We start from the raw sequence: 17,236 nt of genomic DNA on the forward strand, positions 1-17,236 counted from the left end.
AAAATTGAAAATTTCTGACCTTATTGATAATACATGCACTCTTGGCTTTTTCGGTTGAATCAACCTCTCTCGAGATGTCATGTCCAGATTTTGATATGAAATTTGTACATTGAAGTCCGTGAATACGAAAGTAAAAAACCAGTTATTATTAATTGTGTAATTTTTTAGTAGTTTTAAGTACAATGATAATTGTTTTCTCACTAGTGCTTTTTCTGTCGTTGTTGCACCTCAACTCTGTTTTGATTGACATACCGTGGGCCTTTCCATGAACCTGTGTGCGCCTGCATGTGCTCCCAATTACAGTTCTCAAGTGATTTGAATGGTACTACCACATACTATGTTTCTAGAATAACAGCAAATTGTGATTTTAGTGCATATTATAACATAAAAAGTGAACAAGAATATTCTTACAAGATTCGGGTCTACAGTATTTTTAAGGTTGAAATAATTGCTAGTAAAAACACCAATCAACTAACGTTAGCTAATTCAGGGAATTGGTCCAAGTTGTGTTTAGGTAAACTTTAGTAGCAAAAGCTTCCAAAGAAACTTGGGTAGCTTGCTTAATTACCCCGAATAATCTGGAAAACATTCCCCTGAACATCTAATTTCTTATTGAACTATATTTCACCAGAAATGTTGGAACTCAATTATGCATTCATAAACATCTCCAATCAGAATAGATATTACATTGCTATGAGAACTGAGAAGTACAAGTCACTTATTAAACCAAAAAAAAAATCATTACAACCTTTCCTTTTTAAAAGCTCAATGAAATTACAGAGATGAGGGAACCTGTCTCTGAAAATTTTAGCATAAAGTTGCTCTTTTTCTTTTCTACTCCCTTTATTCCTACAGACATCTCCCTCCATAGCCTGCATTTCTAAATAATGCCTGCTTTATATCTTCAGAGCTTATTAGCGTTCTCTGCTCCGTTTCCTATCAGCATCACAATAAAGATAAAAGTTAAACATTGCTCTGTTCACAATTGATTAACTATCACTAAAGCAATACCCAACAAATTATTAAGATTTGAATTTGTACCTCTGAACAGGAAGCTTGGACTGAAAAGTCATTAAAGCAGCTAATAACACACTGTTCAATCTCAAGGCCTAATGCTTCCAGGGTTGATACCGTTGATAACAACAATCCTGGCTTCCCTGCACAGCAAATCTCGATTCTGGTATCCATATTTCTTCTTTCCACGCCAAACTGCAACCCATAACATGTGGAGTATCCAATTTAGAAAATTTTCCAATAATTTAAGTCTTATCTCAATTGAAGGTCTTACTCATGAGTATTGCAGAGTCCATACCTTTGGTGTATTTCTCACTAAACTTTCATTTGGCTTCACATCCTTACAAATGCCCACTGTCTCCATATGAGTTGAATCTGCTTCAATTTCTTGTTGCAAGTTATTGATTTTCTCAAGGAGCTCTTTCATGTAGTCTATGGTATCTCCGAGTATAGATGTCCTGTCCATCTATTGAAAACAAAAACAAAGGGAATTAAAACCAAATAAGGTATATAAATTATACTTTAAGAAGTAACCAGCAATGGAGTTGATTTACGTACCTTGCTTATTTTTGGAACTATCGATCTCAGCATTGAAAGGCGGTCATTTAAGCGCTTCCTTCGCCTTCTCTCGGCCATTAGATTTTTTGATGGCTGCCCCTCCGACTTCTTATTTCTATTCTTTCGTTCGAGACAAGTTCCCATGTTGAAAACTGGGATTTCAGGAGACTCCTGAAATGGCTCCACTTTGCAAGAAGAAGAAGATTGCACATCGAGATTTTGGAAATTTTCCACAAGTAGATTATTAGGTTCTTCATCGTCCATGATGGACAATGGAAACTCTTCTGGAATTGGAAATGGTGGTGTATCAAGTGTGTTTATTGATGAATCAGTAAGTTGTGGTGCTGACAATTCATCAACAAAAGGACAATAGACTTCATTGAAGTTGTTGTTGTAGTTGAAGTCTTGTTCAAGTGGCGCAGAAAAAGCTTGATAATAAGAATTTGGAAGAATGGGAGCTGGGCTTTGATCATAGCAACCATAACTCCAATTACTAGAGAATAGTCCATCCATTTCTGTAGGGATGGTCTCCCAAGTGTCTCTTCTTAGAGCTAATAATTCCTCTAAGAAACCATGTTCACTAAACTCCATAACTTCTCTCACCACTAAATGCCTAATACCACCTTGAGAAGATGAAGTTGCACCCAGCGGAAGAATATATAGGTACACCAATGAAAGGTTGTTAATTAATTAAATATTTAATTAATTTATAGTATGTATGTAATTATATTTATATATGTTGTATTTATAGCACTTTGCGCCTAATTAGATTGAAATGGAATCTGCTTTTTTCTTTACACTTATCCGTGGGGGGGTGATTTTGTGTCTTTTTCACCGAAATCTCTGCAATCAAACAAACTAAATATTTAATTGTTGTTTACTCTGAAAATTTTGACCCACAGATCTGTCTGAAACGAAAAAGGATGGTATTAGCATCATAGACCTTGTCAGGTTCTTTGTATGCTCAAGCTCCCTGCAATATTATTTCCCCATCAACCATTTACAGAAATTTTTCTTTGCTGAGTTGGGTCCCATATCTCTCTACCTCTAGAATTTGGCTTACTTCACGCTTTCAAATGAGTTGGTGGGCCTCTTTTGTTCTTTACTCACTTTTCTTCTTTACTAAACTTTCAATTATACATCTGTCTCAATTCTGGTTTTACTTTACTACTAATTCTATTAACTATCCAACCTAATTTATATATTAAATTAATTTAATTTAATTATAAGGACAGTACTATCTCATTCTCATCTCTCACCTGGATAAATTAACAATGCGACGTACAGATCCAAATTCATCCATAGACTAGTGCAATAATTCTCTTTCTTATTGACCCTAATTTGGCTCATGTACTTGTTCTTTGCTCTAAAATGAATATGCAAATGCTATTCTCATTATTAATTAATATGGCTGCATGAGGGTTATATTGTGCGCCAAATACCTAGGCTTTTATATTCTATTACCAATTGCCCTGCTACATTTATTTAATTTACTAAAGGGACAAAATGTTTGCTATTCTATTATCATTACTGGTAGGTAAGGTCCAATATAATTTTTAAAAACTGCAATTTGATGGCGGTGAGTGGCGACATAGAACCCCATTGAAATCGGAGTACAGGTTGACTCTTCGGAGTACAGGTTGACTCTTCAGTTCATAATTCATCACTTTCATGTTGTATTAATTGGAAATAGACCACACCTGTTCTGTCAAATTTGTCCCACAGACTCCATGTAAAAAGTATTGTCTTGTCCCAAGAAAAAACTAAAATAAATAAATAGTTTGTATAGGATAATCAACATGTCTCAACGTATATGTAAAGTTAAATAGGATAACTACTTTCTTAGATGTATTTTGTCATTAACGTCATGTATGATATGTATGTTCGCCATATATATATATTTTTTTATTTGGTTATCATGAGTGTTTAGGTCAGTTTGCGTACACCTAAATTAATCTTTTGGGGTTCTAAAGTTAATGATTGAATAAACATTTCAATGGTCACCCCTGTTAATAATAAAGAGCAATCAAACTCATGACTTATTCAATAATATATTTAAGAGTCTCTATTGTCTCATTCAATCATCAGGGATGATTATGAAGAATAAATTCTAAATTGGATTGAAGCATACAATAGACCTATCCATAATCATGCCAGTAATTATCACAACTGGCTTGCTAGGATGGGCATTTTCCGGTGAACCCAAAACCAGCGAACTGAAGCCCTATATAAGAAGAATCTGTGCCACGTGCTACACGTATAACACAGTCGAACAAATTAACATGGAAAAATTCTAGACACGTGGGTTCACTCTACTTTCCTAGTGTATGATTATGATAAGCAGCTAGTCGTTGTGCCAGGATCTTGAATATAACGCAACTACAATTTAAGGTGATAATCAAACACAAAGAAGAAAGGTATTCGAAATCTTTAAGAGGCAATGATTAGGTGCAATTTTCAAACAAAAAGTTTTGGAAATTCTAAAAACGAAATGATTTGGTGAAAACTTCAAACATAAAGGTTTAGGAAATTCCACATTCCTGTTCTACAATATGATTACCATCGTCTCCTAGCAGCCAATTTGGGGCCATCTACATGAACAAAATGATTAAGCATGAACAATGATGGTGATGATTTATCTTTAAACAATTAATTTGCCACATTAGTAATTATCATACATCAGAAAATTATATTAATATATTAAAAAATTATAAGACTTTGAGCTAAATGACATAAAATTAGATACATGTCAAATAAAGGTAATAAGTAAAAAAATAAAGTTATATTTGGTGAGTCTTTGACGTAAAATAAAAATCAATTTTATAAGCGCACCGTTAATTGAGAAATCTCAATATTATAATATATTTTCATATTTGTTTCTTTAAAGTGTAACGTTAGGATGCTTACTGAGAAGTCTCAACAATATACTAATAAATTGATATGTAAGAACACGGTGCGTTTTGATTGGAGTAGTGGTGGCACTGGCATCCCTTCCACAATAAACAAAGACAGGAAAGATAAAAAGAAAACAGGAAAAGGAAGATATTTTGGAGGAGGTGGAGAGTACGAATGCCGAGGAGAATAATGCATTAGCGACGTGAATTTCTCATCAGTTTACGTGGCTTTCCTAGAGCTTTTCGTGTCAAACTTAATATTACATACGCTTGGAACTTGCCAGTACCAAAGAATTAACAATGCTACATTCATACAACTTATCCAAATTACACAATATTATAATCAAAACAGCCTATTCAACTCCAGTTTCTTTTGAAAAAGAAGCTACTTTGGTTTCTAATTTAAGTAAACAAATTATTACGTGAAGGTTCGACGATTAGTCATAGCTGTCGTGCATTATATTTTTAATGTCGTTACCGCTGGTTATGGCAAAACATTATTGTGGATTAAGAATATTTTTTACACTTTTCTTGAGTAGAACTAAGCTTAATTAGTAGTTGACAGTCATAGTATATACAGAATACTCTCCGACATTTCATGGAAGCATCCAGATAACAAGTTTTGGTAGCATCAATCTTTTGTTTCCTCACACCGTTTGCTAAAATCATAATGTCTGCTTCTCTATCGAATAATTAAACATCAAGACAAACACATAAATAACCAAAGATTTCTTTGTGAAAAGAGGAAGCACGTACGTAGTTTAACTCGTATAACAAGGTTCCAATCTTCAGTTCAGACTTCAGATAATTTATACTAAATTGATCCATTGTTTTAACTTGCTGTATGGACATAAGGTTTAATGCTTTGCTTGATATTAGCCTAATTTGATCATATAAATAAATAAATGTTTTAAAACAAAATCTACTAGCTTTTGTTAATAAATATAAATTTTTTTCATATGAGCAGTAAATAATGCAATAATTCGATACATGTTATCAATGCTTTCTTATATAAATTTACTAATTATCACTTGTCTACACCATCTTATAAATCCATATATATTATGCATAATCCAAAATTTAAATCTATTTGTCTATATCATTTCAGCAAATATTATTAATGAGATCTTCACATTTATTTGAAAACGAAATATATATATATATCACCTATTTGCATTATATCAATTGGCATTATTAAAATCTTATATTCAAATTGACCGTTCATCAGTTTATGTTATTAACGTTCTAATTTATAAGTAAAGATACACACTATCATCGTGATAGATCCAATTAATAAATATTAAAATTATATTTAGTATCTACCCAAGTTTATATTAAAAATATAAAATTGTATTTACTGTTGTCTTACGTATGATCTTAGCCCAAGTTATAAATGTAGAATTGATTCGCATCTAACTAGTACCCCCCTCAAAAAAAAAAAAAAAAAAAAAGGACAGATGTATGAATAGTAATTAAATTTCGATTAATAAATTTCGTAGTAAGAAGAAATGTTAGAAGGATATAAAAAGACAATTGACAATATATATATTTTATGTGACAATGACACAACCACCACGAGAAGCACAGGCAAAGTAGGGAAAATGGTGATGTGAGAAAACCGCGGGCTGTTTCTCCCTACCACCCCGACACAAAGCGGTTTTGCAAACCCTACTTTCACAGTTTCTCTTTCATAATACAGCTTGACAGCCCACAATATCTTATTAGGGTTTGAAGGTCTTCCTCAAAACCACTCTTTCTCTAATTTTGTCTTCTACTGCTTTGTTTGGTTGTGCCATCAAGAACAAGAATTGAGGGGCCAATAGGTGCAGTGATACTGTACCAAAATGGCAGCCTTTATTTTTGGATTAGACCGTCTTTTTCCATCTTTTAGACATGGCTTGCTCGTGTGTGTGGATGTTTTGGGTGAAGTGATTAGCAGTATTTGTTTGAAATAAATAAATTAATAAAGTAGAAGTACTACTTTTTTCTTCTTCTTCTTCTTCCATAAAGGCCGGTAATTATAATTTGGTATTGGCATATTGTATACGTCTTTAGTTGCAGGAAAAAGGCAACCATTATAGAGGCTTAGAAGGGATGTCCTTCACGAGTCTTTTCTTCTCGCAAGAAAACGAGGGCAACCCTACAAATCACAACCACTCATCAAAAGATGTGTTAAAATCTATATTGGTCAGCAGTATAATTAACGTTAAATCACAAGTAAAATTAGTGTATATGTCTGTAAATCTGACATCACCACTAACAGTAGCTTGTATGCTTGCCTTTCAAGTTCTGGAAAATTCATTAGCTAGCTGTTATATCTCGCAACTAAGAATATGGGAGCTGGTAGTGAAACTAAGACCAGTCAACAAGTTACAAATTAAATTCAACATTTTTATACCAGTGCCCCATGTTGACACTCCGATTTGAATGTTAAACTACTCATTTAATTTGTATACGTAAGTTATAGAGGAGCAACCAGTGAAGCTTTATCACACTCACACATTAACCCAGTCATTTAAAATGGTTCACCAAGTCGGTGTATTATTTTTTACACATGTCCTGACTGGGCATTCTGGTTGAATAAAACGCAGTACAATGATGAATTTGTCGTCGACAAGAGATTGAGTTTTTATTTTTTAGTTTTTCGCACTCTGTCATATTGCTTGATGAGAAATTTAAATGCACGTAAGTGTTCCCATTATCAGTTGTCTTTTCACACAAATTAAATTGGAGTACTTCCTTGTCATCTGGGGTAGTTACTGGGTTAGTAAGTTTTTGTATTTTGCTAAGAAATCTCCGTTTGTGGGGGCGGAGTCGGCAGACTAAAGCTGAAAAAAATGCAACGTCCTGAAATCAGTTGAATCTAGCTAATAAGAGTGGGGGCATGGTGATGTAGAAGATTAAAACAGCATTCTAGGCTCCAAATTAATTTTAATTAAATTTTTTGGTCTGTACATAATCCTGCAATATATATGATGAATAATATTAATAATAAAGAAAAAAAAGACAGCCACATGCGATTGCCATCGCAACTTGAAAAGATACATATTGAAGGAAATCATGAAGAATTTATCTGGAAACAAACATATTTAAAATAATATATATCAATATATATGACTACATAAGGACAGAGAATATGTATGTTAAAAACACAGATTCTATCATATACCATTTGAAGCTGAATATAGAACAAAAAAGTAGTGCTAGACCTAAACAAAACGATGGATATACCGAGCCCATATATATATATATATATATATTTCAGAAAAAAAAGATTAACACACAAAGTCAAACTTTTGTAATGTGCGCAGAAACAAGCTTGTCAATTGAACAGTGATTTATATCTCATTTTCTCTCATGCATATACATATCAACTTAAAGATATATCTACTGTTAAATCCATGCTTTCTTTTTATGTCATAAGGGTTCTTAATTATATGTATTGTTAACAAATTGGTGTGAAAAGGGTTTGAAAACCCATTATTGTTTTTGTTTCACACTATGAACACGGGCATAATTTGATCAGTACACACACTGACAATTGCATTGACAATTCTGTGTATATATTATATGCAATGAGCAATGTGTCACCACGATTGATCTCTTCGGCCCTTTCTTATCAACCTCATATTTTTCATTATTCTTTTATTCTAACTAGTTTAGTTTTATAGTATATAATTATGAAACAATAAAACTACAAATCAGCCGAGAATAACTGAGTAAGTTAACACGGAAGGTTTTGTTTGGGAACAATCTGTGTTGACTACAGATTTACAATCTGTTTAAGCACAACAATGTTTTACCTAACTTTACATGTGTCTCGCGTGATAATCAACAGCCATAATCTGGCCATAATGCTATCAATAATAATATTACACCGTAGATGTTTTTGTTTGCTCAACTGGGAATATAAAGCACTAACTTTATATTAATTTATGGAACACGTATCTTGGGTCGAACATTGTATTATTATTTCATCAGCTTCTAAATCACAAAGAATGCTTCATGTTAATTCATGCCAAAACAAACCAAATCATTTTCCAATACCAAAGGCACTAGTGGTCCTTAAAGTACTTTATTAGAAACTTAGTTGGTATGTACTATTTAGATAATTATAAGTTTCCAGAACCTAAGATTCTGAGAAGACCAGTCATAAATATAAATGACGACCTACAACAACCATAGTTGTAAATTCAGATTATAATATAAACTAAGGATCTTTCACTAAAATTTGTACAAAATTGAGCACCTTCGTGTTTGGTAGTCACACTACAATCAAATCCAACGTTTGTCCTTTGGAAGATTGAGAATGCTAATGAAGTTTTAAAAATCATGAAATGTAATCTTTATACCACCATTATATAATGGTCTTAAAGATATGTTGTTTCTTGATTCTTCTACAATTATACAACAAGAGAATTATTTTGTTTCATAATAAAAAATAGTTCGTCAAGATTACCCACTAATATCGGTGCAAATCGAAAGCGATCAACCATATAAAATAAATATAACTAGTTGCAATACCAGTTAATTTTTAAATTCAAGTTCTAAATAGAAATAAGAGCGCCAAGATCCAAATTCTTGCTAGTCGCCACAAAAAATGATTGAACAACTGGCTGCTACGAGTTTGAAAAAGCTATCTAACCTATTTATTTAATAGAAGGTTGGAAAAATCAATACTAGTATTTGGTTTCTAGTTATATATATTTATTCAGATTTAACCTTTTTAATTTGTACGTTGATATCACTGGATTCCGGTCAAACAAGGGTAGGGACCTTTTATATTTAAAAGATAAACCTAGAAAATCATTTAAGATTATAAGTTGAATCGTTGATTATGATTCATATTTTTAGATTTTGGAGGCATACAATTTTATGCATGGTTTATCTTAATTGTTTATTCTGCTGACCCAAATTTTAAGTTGTGGACAGAAACTTGATCGTCAATCAATAATGGCGTGTTCCACTTGTTTTGCCCAATGATTCTTGTGTTTAAGATTGTGTTATTAGCTGTTTCTTTGAGTGTCTGGAAGGCATTCTCGGTTCTCCTAATTAATAGGAAAGTATCAAGTTGCAGTTTGACAAGAAAATATAGGCTGGAGGATTTTGTGTACCAGTAGAGGACAATAAAGATTTATAAAATCTTTCTACTATTACATACTGAATATTTCAAACAATTTAACCAATCTTGATTATGGCAAATTGGCGAATCAAATCTTTGAACTTGCGTTGTATCTTGTAATTAATAAGCTGACTTCTCCTCCTGTTTTATTTGTGGCTCTCGTTTCTTTAACTTTTTTCTTAAAGGTTAGTTACTTTTCAGCTGTCTTGCTATTCAGGTTTCACAACTTACCTGGACAAGATAACATTCCTCGTAATATATTGTCCATCCCTTCAACTTCAAGTAATATGGATCATAAATGAGAATGGCTAATTTACTCTTGGAATAATATTTATCTGAGTTTTCAATGGAACGATTCAGTCCATTAATTAATAAGCATGAACTACACACCATCTTGAACTTAAAAACATAAATATTTTTTCAGGAAAAGGTAGCTGTAGCTGTGGGAATTATGCATGGTGTTAGAAGTAGTAAAATAATGTTAAAAAACAAAGTTGATTTTCAGCAGCAGGATTGAAGAAGTTGCAAAAGCTAGTTAATAAATACGGTGGTTGTTGAAAAACTGAAAGAAAGCTCCATTCAACCGTGTTGGATAAATATCTGGTTTTGGATTAATAGTCAAGTAAAAAAGATTCAACTTTAATTTGTAGTGACCTTTGCTTAAAGATTCTGTCCTCATTAACTAACCCTCAATTATGACTTGTTGTTTCATTTTCATTTCGCTTTCATGGAGAGTGAAAGGTGGAAACTGGGAAGAAAGGAAGGACGTTGATAAATGTTGATATGGTTGTTGCGTCCATTTTATATGCTTGGTGGTAATTGATTCAAATATATGGAAAATTAAACTTTTGAACTTCAAGCATTAATTACATTCTCATATACAATGTATCGCTGTTCATCTCCCTGAGTTACAAGGAAGTTCCAGGACAGATTGATCATTTATTAATTAATAACAATAACAATGCTATCTGTGTGACTTCATCATTGAATATCCCTGTATAAACCCGCTCCTGACACTCATCAAAACAACAGGCGCTCACACAGATATATATATGCAGATACAACCTTTTACATCTACTTCCTGGTTATGTATTTGATGATCTTATACACCATATGCTCCACTAAAATTTAGATACTGGTACAGTATCAAAGAAGACAAATCAATTGAAATTTTTTTTTTTTTTTTCCAACAATTCAAAAAAGATCCAAAATCAGGACTGCTCAAGTGCTCATTGCATGACAAGAAACCACAGCCACCAACAAGGCAACAATGGCAGAAGGCACATCAACGCTCTCTTTTACTTTTTCTATCTTTTACGATATTGGGCTAGGTTAGGCCCATGGTCTAGAGTTGGGTTTGCTTTTATAGTTTGATACTCTTTTATTGAGTGGGTGTTTAAGTCCTTATTAGTAAATACGGATATAGTAAAAAAAAGGTATGAGAATTTTATGAGTATTATACGATAAATAGTAAAAAATATGTTTGTGAAAATTCGATTATAAAATTCAGATACGAGAAAAATACGGTACGGGCATATATAAGTTTAATACGGTACATTGTCAATAATACATTTTGAAAAATATGGCAATATTAATTCTGATTTTAACACTTTTTATGATCGTTGAATTAATCCTCTTTTGTTTTTCCTTATAGATGTATGATTTATATTTTTTTTAATTATAATATTTCAGTTTATAAAAAATTGTATTATTTGATTTGTAATTAATTACTACAAATATTGTATAAGTGGACCAATTACTTAAAAAACAAACAATTTTATTTGTCATTAAGTTGAAGAAGAAGAGACAACGAAGAGTGGTACTTGTTGATGAATAGCTGAAGAAGAAGAGAGGAAGAGGGAGCCAAAAAAGAGAAAGAGAGAGCAAGAGGGCGCCAAAAAAGAGAAGTAGCCTAAAATAACATCGTTTTGACCAAACTTCACCTAAAAGGATATTGTTTTGGCTTATTAAATAAAAAAATTTTATTTTTAAAAATACGATCGAATTATATAAGAATTATATGCAAATTATATGACTGGAGCATATAATTTGCGTATAATTTGGCTGTGCTTATAAAATACGAGAATTTGCATTTTATATGCGAATTATATGTCCAACCGTATAATTCGCATATAAAATACGAATTTACTAACTAGGTCTAAGCACACACTTTTATATATGGGCTTGGCTACTTGGTGATTGGTGATAAATATTATTGGGTTTATTTAGCAATACTGTCTCTTATGGCCCAGCCTAACGCATTCCAGGCTGAGGAAGTGGCATCCTTCATCCTACTAAAGCCTTGGGCCTTGAATGACACTGTGAATGTTTGTTGACGACAAACTTGTTAATATTCAAGTTAAAATTTTAAAGGAAAATTGTAGCTTAATTTTTAATTCAAAGTATGATACCATTATTATTTTTTAATTTAGACCATTATACAATAATANTCTCTTATGGCCCAGCCTAACGCATTCCAGGCTGAGGAAGTGGCATCCTTCATCCTACTAAAGCCTTGGGCCTTGAATGACACTGTGAATGTTTGTTGACGACAAACTTGTTAATATTCAAGTTAAAATTTTAAAGGAAAATTGTAGCTTAATTTTTAATTCAAAGTATGATACCATTATTATTTTTTAATTTAGACCATTATACAATAATAATAATAATTATTGATATATGTCGGATCCAGACACATGGTAGGTGGGTTTCTAGAGATATTATCCATGCTTTGGACTAAGTGTCAACTGTTGATATATACTGGATCCAGACACATGACAACTTTGAGCCCTAAAATCTGCACGATTTAGTCTTGAAAATACGACTCTAAGAAATGAGAGTGTCTTTAGCATAAGTGACTAAAGCCTTTGTTAACCGTTGTGTGACTTTGACATTAATAATAATAATAATAATAATAATAATACAATTTGACCCTTCCAATATGATTCAACCGATAAATCATGAACATAAATTTTTTCAAAATAAACCTAACCATGAGTTGCTTTAAAATTCAATGAACCTGTCAGCTTAAATATTATGTTATAATATTCCTGTAATATCAGTTTATTATGACTTATTGTCGTTATTGATAATGATATTTAAATTTAAAATAATGCTAACAGTCACTATGTCCGTGTACGCCCAATTTTGACCATTCTCCAACGGGCTTGTATTCTAAGTTTCAAGAAGTCTGCAACTTTTAATGGCATTGGACCCAGTCAGCGATAAGCATTAAAATATTTGAGTTTTAAAAGACAACGCACGGGAACTGCCAACTGGGCCTTTCCGTTTTCCTTTTCAGTGTTTAAAAAGTTGGAAGTCAAATATAAAGCAAGGAGCCAAAATTAAAGACGCAAGTGAAGATGCCAAGTTTGCGTAAATGGGTGAGAAGGCTCGTGCAAGTACACAAGGACGGAAAATAAATTAGTAGCTTAAACTGTGGCATATGCCCAGGATATCAATGAAGCCAACAAACACGGAACTCTTCTCGATTTTCAAGGGACCGAATCTAAGAATCTTCCACTCTCACGTACATCATCAGGATATAAGCCATGACAATTTCACCATATACTTTTCCTAATTATTTTAATTCCTCTTCAGCCCTTCAAAACTTCAACCTTTCTTCTCCCTCTTCACTGCAACAAAAACAGAGCTTCTCTTGTTTTAAAATTACACCTTTCTCTCTTGTTCGTAACCGGGTTCCTGTTCTTTGTTTCTCATCTCTTCAAGGTACAATCTTTCTTATCCAAGAACGTTTTGTTTTATTTTATTTTATTGGATATTTGAATTGCTTGCTTGCTTAATATACATAAATACATTTAACAACCGACTCCCATCTTGTTTATTTCTGGCTATTTTGATGCGCTTGTGAGAGAATCATAAAATGTAATGGTTTTTCTTGGGCCAGATTTTGAAGTGTTGGTTGTTATATTTGCATTGATCTGAGTTCCGTGGCTTAGATGGGATCTAGTTCTTCATACGCTTGATGCTATTACTTTATTTCTGTTAGTTTGTAATCTTGAATTTCAATTACATTCGAGTGCAGACGATATGGATCCCGCCACCGGCACGAGTTTGTACCCATCTCACCGATGCAAAACTATTCACCTGGTTCGTGCCAAGATTTTTTTTTTTTTTTTTCTTTAAGTATTGTAGAAATTTTCAATTTGAGAAGACTTGTGGTATTGTAAATTTTTGCATGTAGGTGAGGCATGCTCAGGGTATTCACAATGTAGCCGGGGAAAAGAGCCATGATGCTTACATGTCTTATGATTATTTTGATGCATACCTTACCCCACTCGGCTGGCAGCAGGTAATCACCACTTAAATTTTGTTTCATTATCAATTTAGCTATTCTGATCTTGTCAAATGTTTTTCATCTAATAAAAACTATAAAGGTTTTCAAGATGATGTTCTGTTAGGACCTTGAAAATTCTGCGTTTGTTTTGTTTCAGCAAGAAGAGAATCTTTAGCATGAAATGTTTCTTAATTTTAGCGTTATTAAAGATATCCTCTAGCTTATGCCATATGAGATTTTTTTGTTATTGCGCTTTTTGTGTAGAGTATCCATCAGAAAGTTCCCTTTAGAATTTATTAGTGTGTGTATCTTGTAAAATGCTTTCAGTGAAGAACAATAATTTGGAATGATTCTGTGGTATAATACCAGGTGGAAAATTTGCACAAGCATGTTCATGAAGTTGGACTTTCTAAGAAAATTGAGTTGGTCATCACTTCCCCTTTATTAAGGTGAACTAGATTCCTTCATACTGTTCATCATTGTTTATGCATTCTTGCATTTTAGGTTATGACTTCCATAATTTGAATCGCAGGACTATGCAAACAGCAGTAGGAGTCTTTGGTGGTGAAGGGTATGTAGATGGGATAGATGCACCTCCATTGATGGTGGAAAAAGCAGGGAGCAGTGATCGTTCTGCAATCTCAAGTCTAAATTGCCCACCATTTATGGCAGTTGAGCTTTGCCGAGAACATTTGGTATGTAATGTACATAACGAAGGCTAGTCAGACAGAATTTAACTTCCCTCTCAAACATGTTCGTATTCTGTTCACCTGAAAAAAAAGAAAAGAAAGAAAAAGGGAAACAGATAGAGAGATGAAAAAACCAACTTTTTATTTGGTAGAAGTTCTTTTAGTGTAAAGTAATTTACCATTAAAAGACGAATTTCATGAATATGTGCCATTATGCATTTGACAATAAATTAGGTTTTGGGCTAGCAGTTATAATATTAATGTATCAATGACTTGGCGCTCTGTCAATCTAAGTTGTTGTATTAGCTTTTTTACTATATTCTGAATTCGTGAACGCTCCCAAATCTATATTGGTATGCCTAATAACATATTGTGTCATCAAGGAAGACTAGACTAGATTTCTAATTCATTCTAAATTTTTGTCAAGGTTTCAGTATAACATAGAATTGGATTAAATGTTTCAGGGCATGGATTAGGTCCTGTGGTTTAGAAATCAAACAAGGCTGACACCTAGATCCACTTTCCACTTGATGTGATCATTGTGTGGTTTTTAAGATATTGCAAAACACTTCAGCTGCAGAGTGAAATGTGGAGCACCGTTGGTTTCCAGTGCTCTGGTGATTTCAAATCTAAATTTACCAGGGTCTGTTTTTAAAACCTTATAGGAATGAGAAATATTTTAAGAACGAATTGTGATATTAGGGTTCCAATTTTTGTTGACTGAAAAGGGTTCTTTTTTTTTTTTTTTAAAATTGTTTCTAAATTTGTGTGTTCCACTTTTCATGTTTATTTCTTTCACTTCAGGGAGTTCATCCATGTGATAAGAGAAGAAGCATCAGCGAGTATCAAACTCTTTTTCCTGCTATTGATTTTTCACTGGCAAGTAATTTATTGTGATTGGTTTTTGTTTTGTGGATTAGCTGTTATTAATGCGATACTTTTGAACTGTTGATCATGGGTTTGGAATCCAATTTCACTTATTATAGTTCTTACCTTTTTTTTTTTTTTTTTCTATTTTTATTTAGATAGAAAACGATGATGACATTTTGTGGACGGCTGACACTAGAGAGACGAACGAACATGTTGCAAAGAGGGGAATGGAGTTTATAAACTGGTGACTTCCCATATACCTCTATTCAAAAGTTTTTTTTTTTTTTCATCTACATAAGTACATGATAAAGATAAAAAGTTTATATAATGACTATGGAATAGTGTGATTGCAGTCGCTAGGATGCCATCTATTTAGCGAGGTCTATCATAGGGTTTACACTTTTCATGCTATTGTCTATGGTTTTACAGAGACGGAAGGCTTTGAGATGTTTTCCGCAGTAGTGGTTATGTTGTTGTCCCATGTAAATGATGATTTCCATTGAGTTTTAAATTCCATACATGGCACTTTGATGTGTGCACTTATCTTCATATTGATTCGAACTGTGACAATTGATCATGTAATAATCACTTGTGCTATAAATTTCATTAGAAAAAAGGAATTTTGATGACTTCATTCTACTATTGGAACAGTAAATGATCCCCTTTAAATTGATCCAGACTTGAAATGTTTCTATGATTTTCCCCTAGTGTGTGTTTCACCTTTGAATAAGATGCACATGGACATGTAATTCTATGGCAGAAGAAGCGTCAATTTAATCCTGACTATTTCTTTTGTTTTCCCGTTAATCAATTGATCCAGGCTGTGGACTCGAAAAGAGAAGGAGATCGCAGTTGTTACTCACAGTGGATTCTTATATCATACCCTAAGTGCATTTGGAAATGATTGTCATCCATCTATAAAGGATGGAATACGTAAACAGTAAGTGTTGCCTTGTATTTTTCAATGTCAATTATTGGTGTATAGCTTTAAGGTGTTTACCAGATCCTCGTTTAGAAATTAAATTAAAGATATTTAGAGATGGTAGAGATTTGTGTTCACTGTTCAATTTTAGCTACTTTTTGCTTTCTGACATCCTTCTCTGCTTCAAATTCTACTCCTTTATGCCATGTTGCATATTCTTTCAAGTGTTGGATCATTTCTTAAGACTAGAAGCTGAAAATAGTTTTCTTTGTTTTAATTCTTTACCTGTTCTGGATTCAATTCTGTCTAGTTCCTCATTTATAGTTATTTAATTCTGTGTAAACCTTCAGTCCTGGATACAAAAATTTGGTAATTTTGAATTACCCAAAAGTTCCAATTTCTATCAATCTATATTGTACTCATCTGAGATACAGTTTTTCCCTTAAATTGTTAACAGTGGGCAGTAAATAACTATACGTTGGATCATGGATAACATGCTAATATGCTTTTCAATTTGTTGCTGCAGCTTTGCTAATTGTGAGCTTCGCTCAATGGTTATTGTTGACATAGTTACAAAGATACGGTGGTTGTTGAAAAACTGAAAGAAAGCTCCATTCACCGTGTTGGATAAATATCTGGTTTTGGATTAATAGTCAAGTAAAAAAGATTCAACTTAATTGTGGTGCCCTTGCTTAAAGATTCTGTCCTCATTAACTAACCCTCAATTATGCTTGTTGTTTCATTTTATTTCGCTTTCATGGAGAGTGAAAGGTGGAAACTGGGAAGAAAGGAAGGACGTGATAAATGTTGATATGGTTGTTGCGTCCATTTTATATGCTTGGTGGTAATTGATTCAAATATATGGAAAAT

The 17,236-nt window shown here is 32.9% G+C and overlaps 2 protein-coding genes across 2 annotated transcripts; one reads left to right on the forward strand and one right to left on the reverse strand.

The window, feature by feature from the left end:
* Positions 1–679: 679 nt before the first annotated feature.
* LOC116137706 (transcription factor bHLH93-like) lies at positions 680–2,187 on the reverse strand. The gene is made up of 4 exons (XM_031423393.1): positions 1,573–2,187; positions 1,313–1,480; positions 1,042–1,209; positions 680–936 (listed from the first exon to the last, which is right to left on the reverse strand). Exons 1-4 carry the CDS (start codon positions 2,161–2,163, stop codon positions 850–852), a joined length of 1,014 nt encoding a protein of 337 aa, XP_031279253.1. The 5' UTR covers positions 2,164–2,187; the 3' UTR covers positions 680–849.
* A 10,784-nt stretch (positions 2,188–12,971) lies between these two features.
* On the forward strand, positions 12,972–16,968 carry LOC116137682 (phosphoglycerate mutase-like protein 1). The gene is made up of 9 exons (XM_031423361.1): positions 12,972–13,317; positions 13,634–13,698; positions 13,793–13,900; positions 14,255–14,334; positions 14,418–14,580; positions 15,379–15,453; positions 15,600–15,688; positions 16,265–16,384; positions 16,893–16,968. The coding sequence occupies exons 1-9, from the start codon at positions 13,140–13,142 to the stop codon at positions 16,966–16,968; spliced, it is 954 nt and encodes a 317-aa protein (XP_031279221.1). The 5' UTR covers positions 12,972–13,139.
* The last annotated feature ends 268 nt before the right edge of the window (positions 16,969–17,236 follow it).

Source organism: Pistacia vera, unplaced genomic scaffold (assembly GCF_008641045.1).
Source record: "Pistacia vera cultivar Batoury unplaced genomic scaffold, PisVer_v2 Contig332, whole genome shotgun sequence".
NCBI lineage: Eukaryota > Viridiplantae > Streptophyta > Magnoliopsida > Sapindales > Anacardiaceae > Pistacia > Pistacia vera.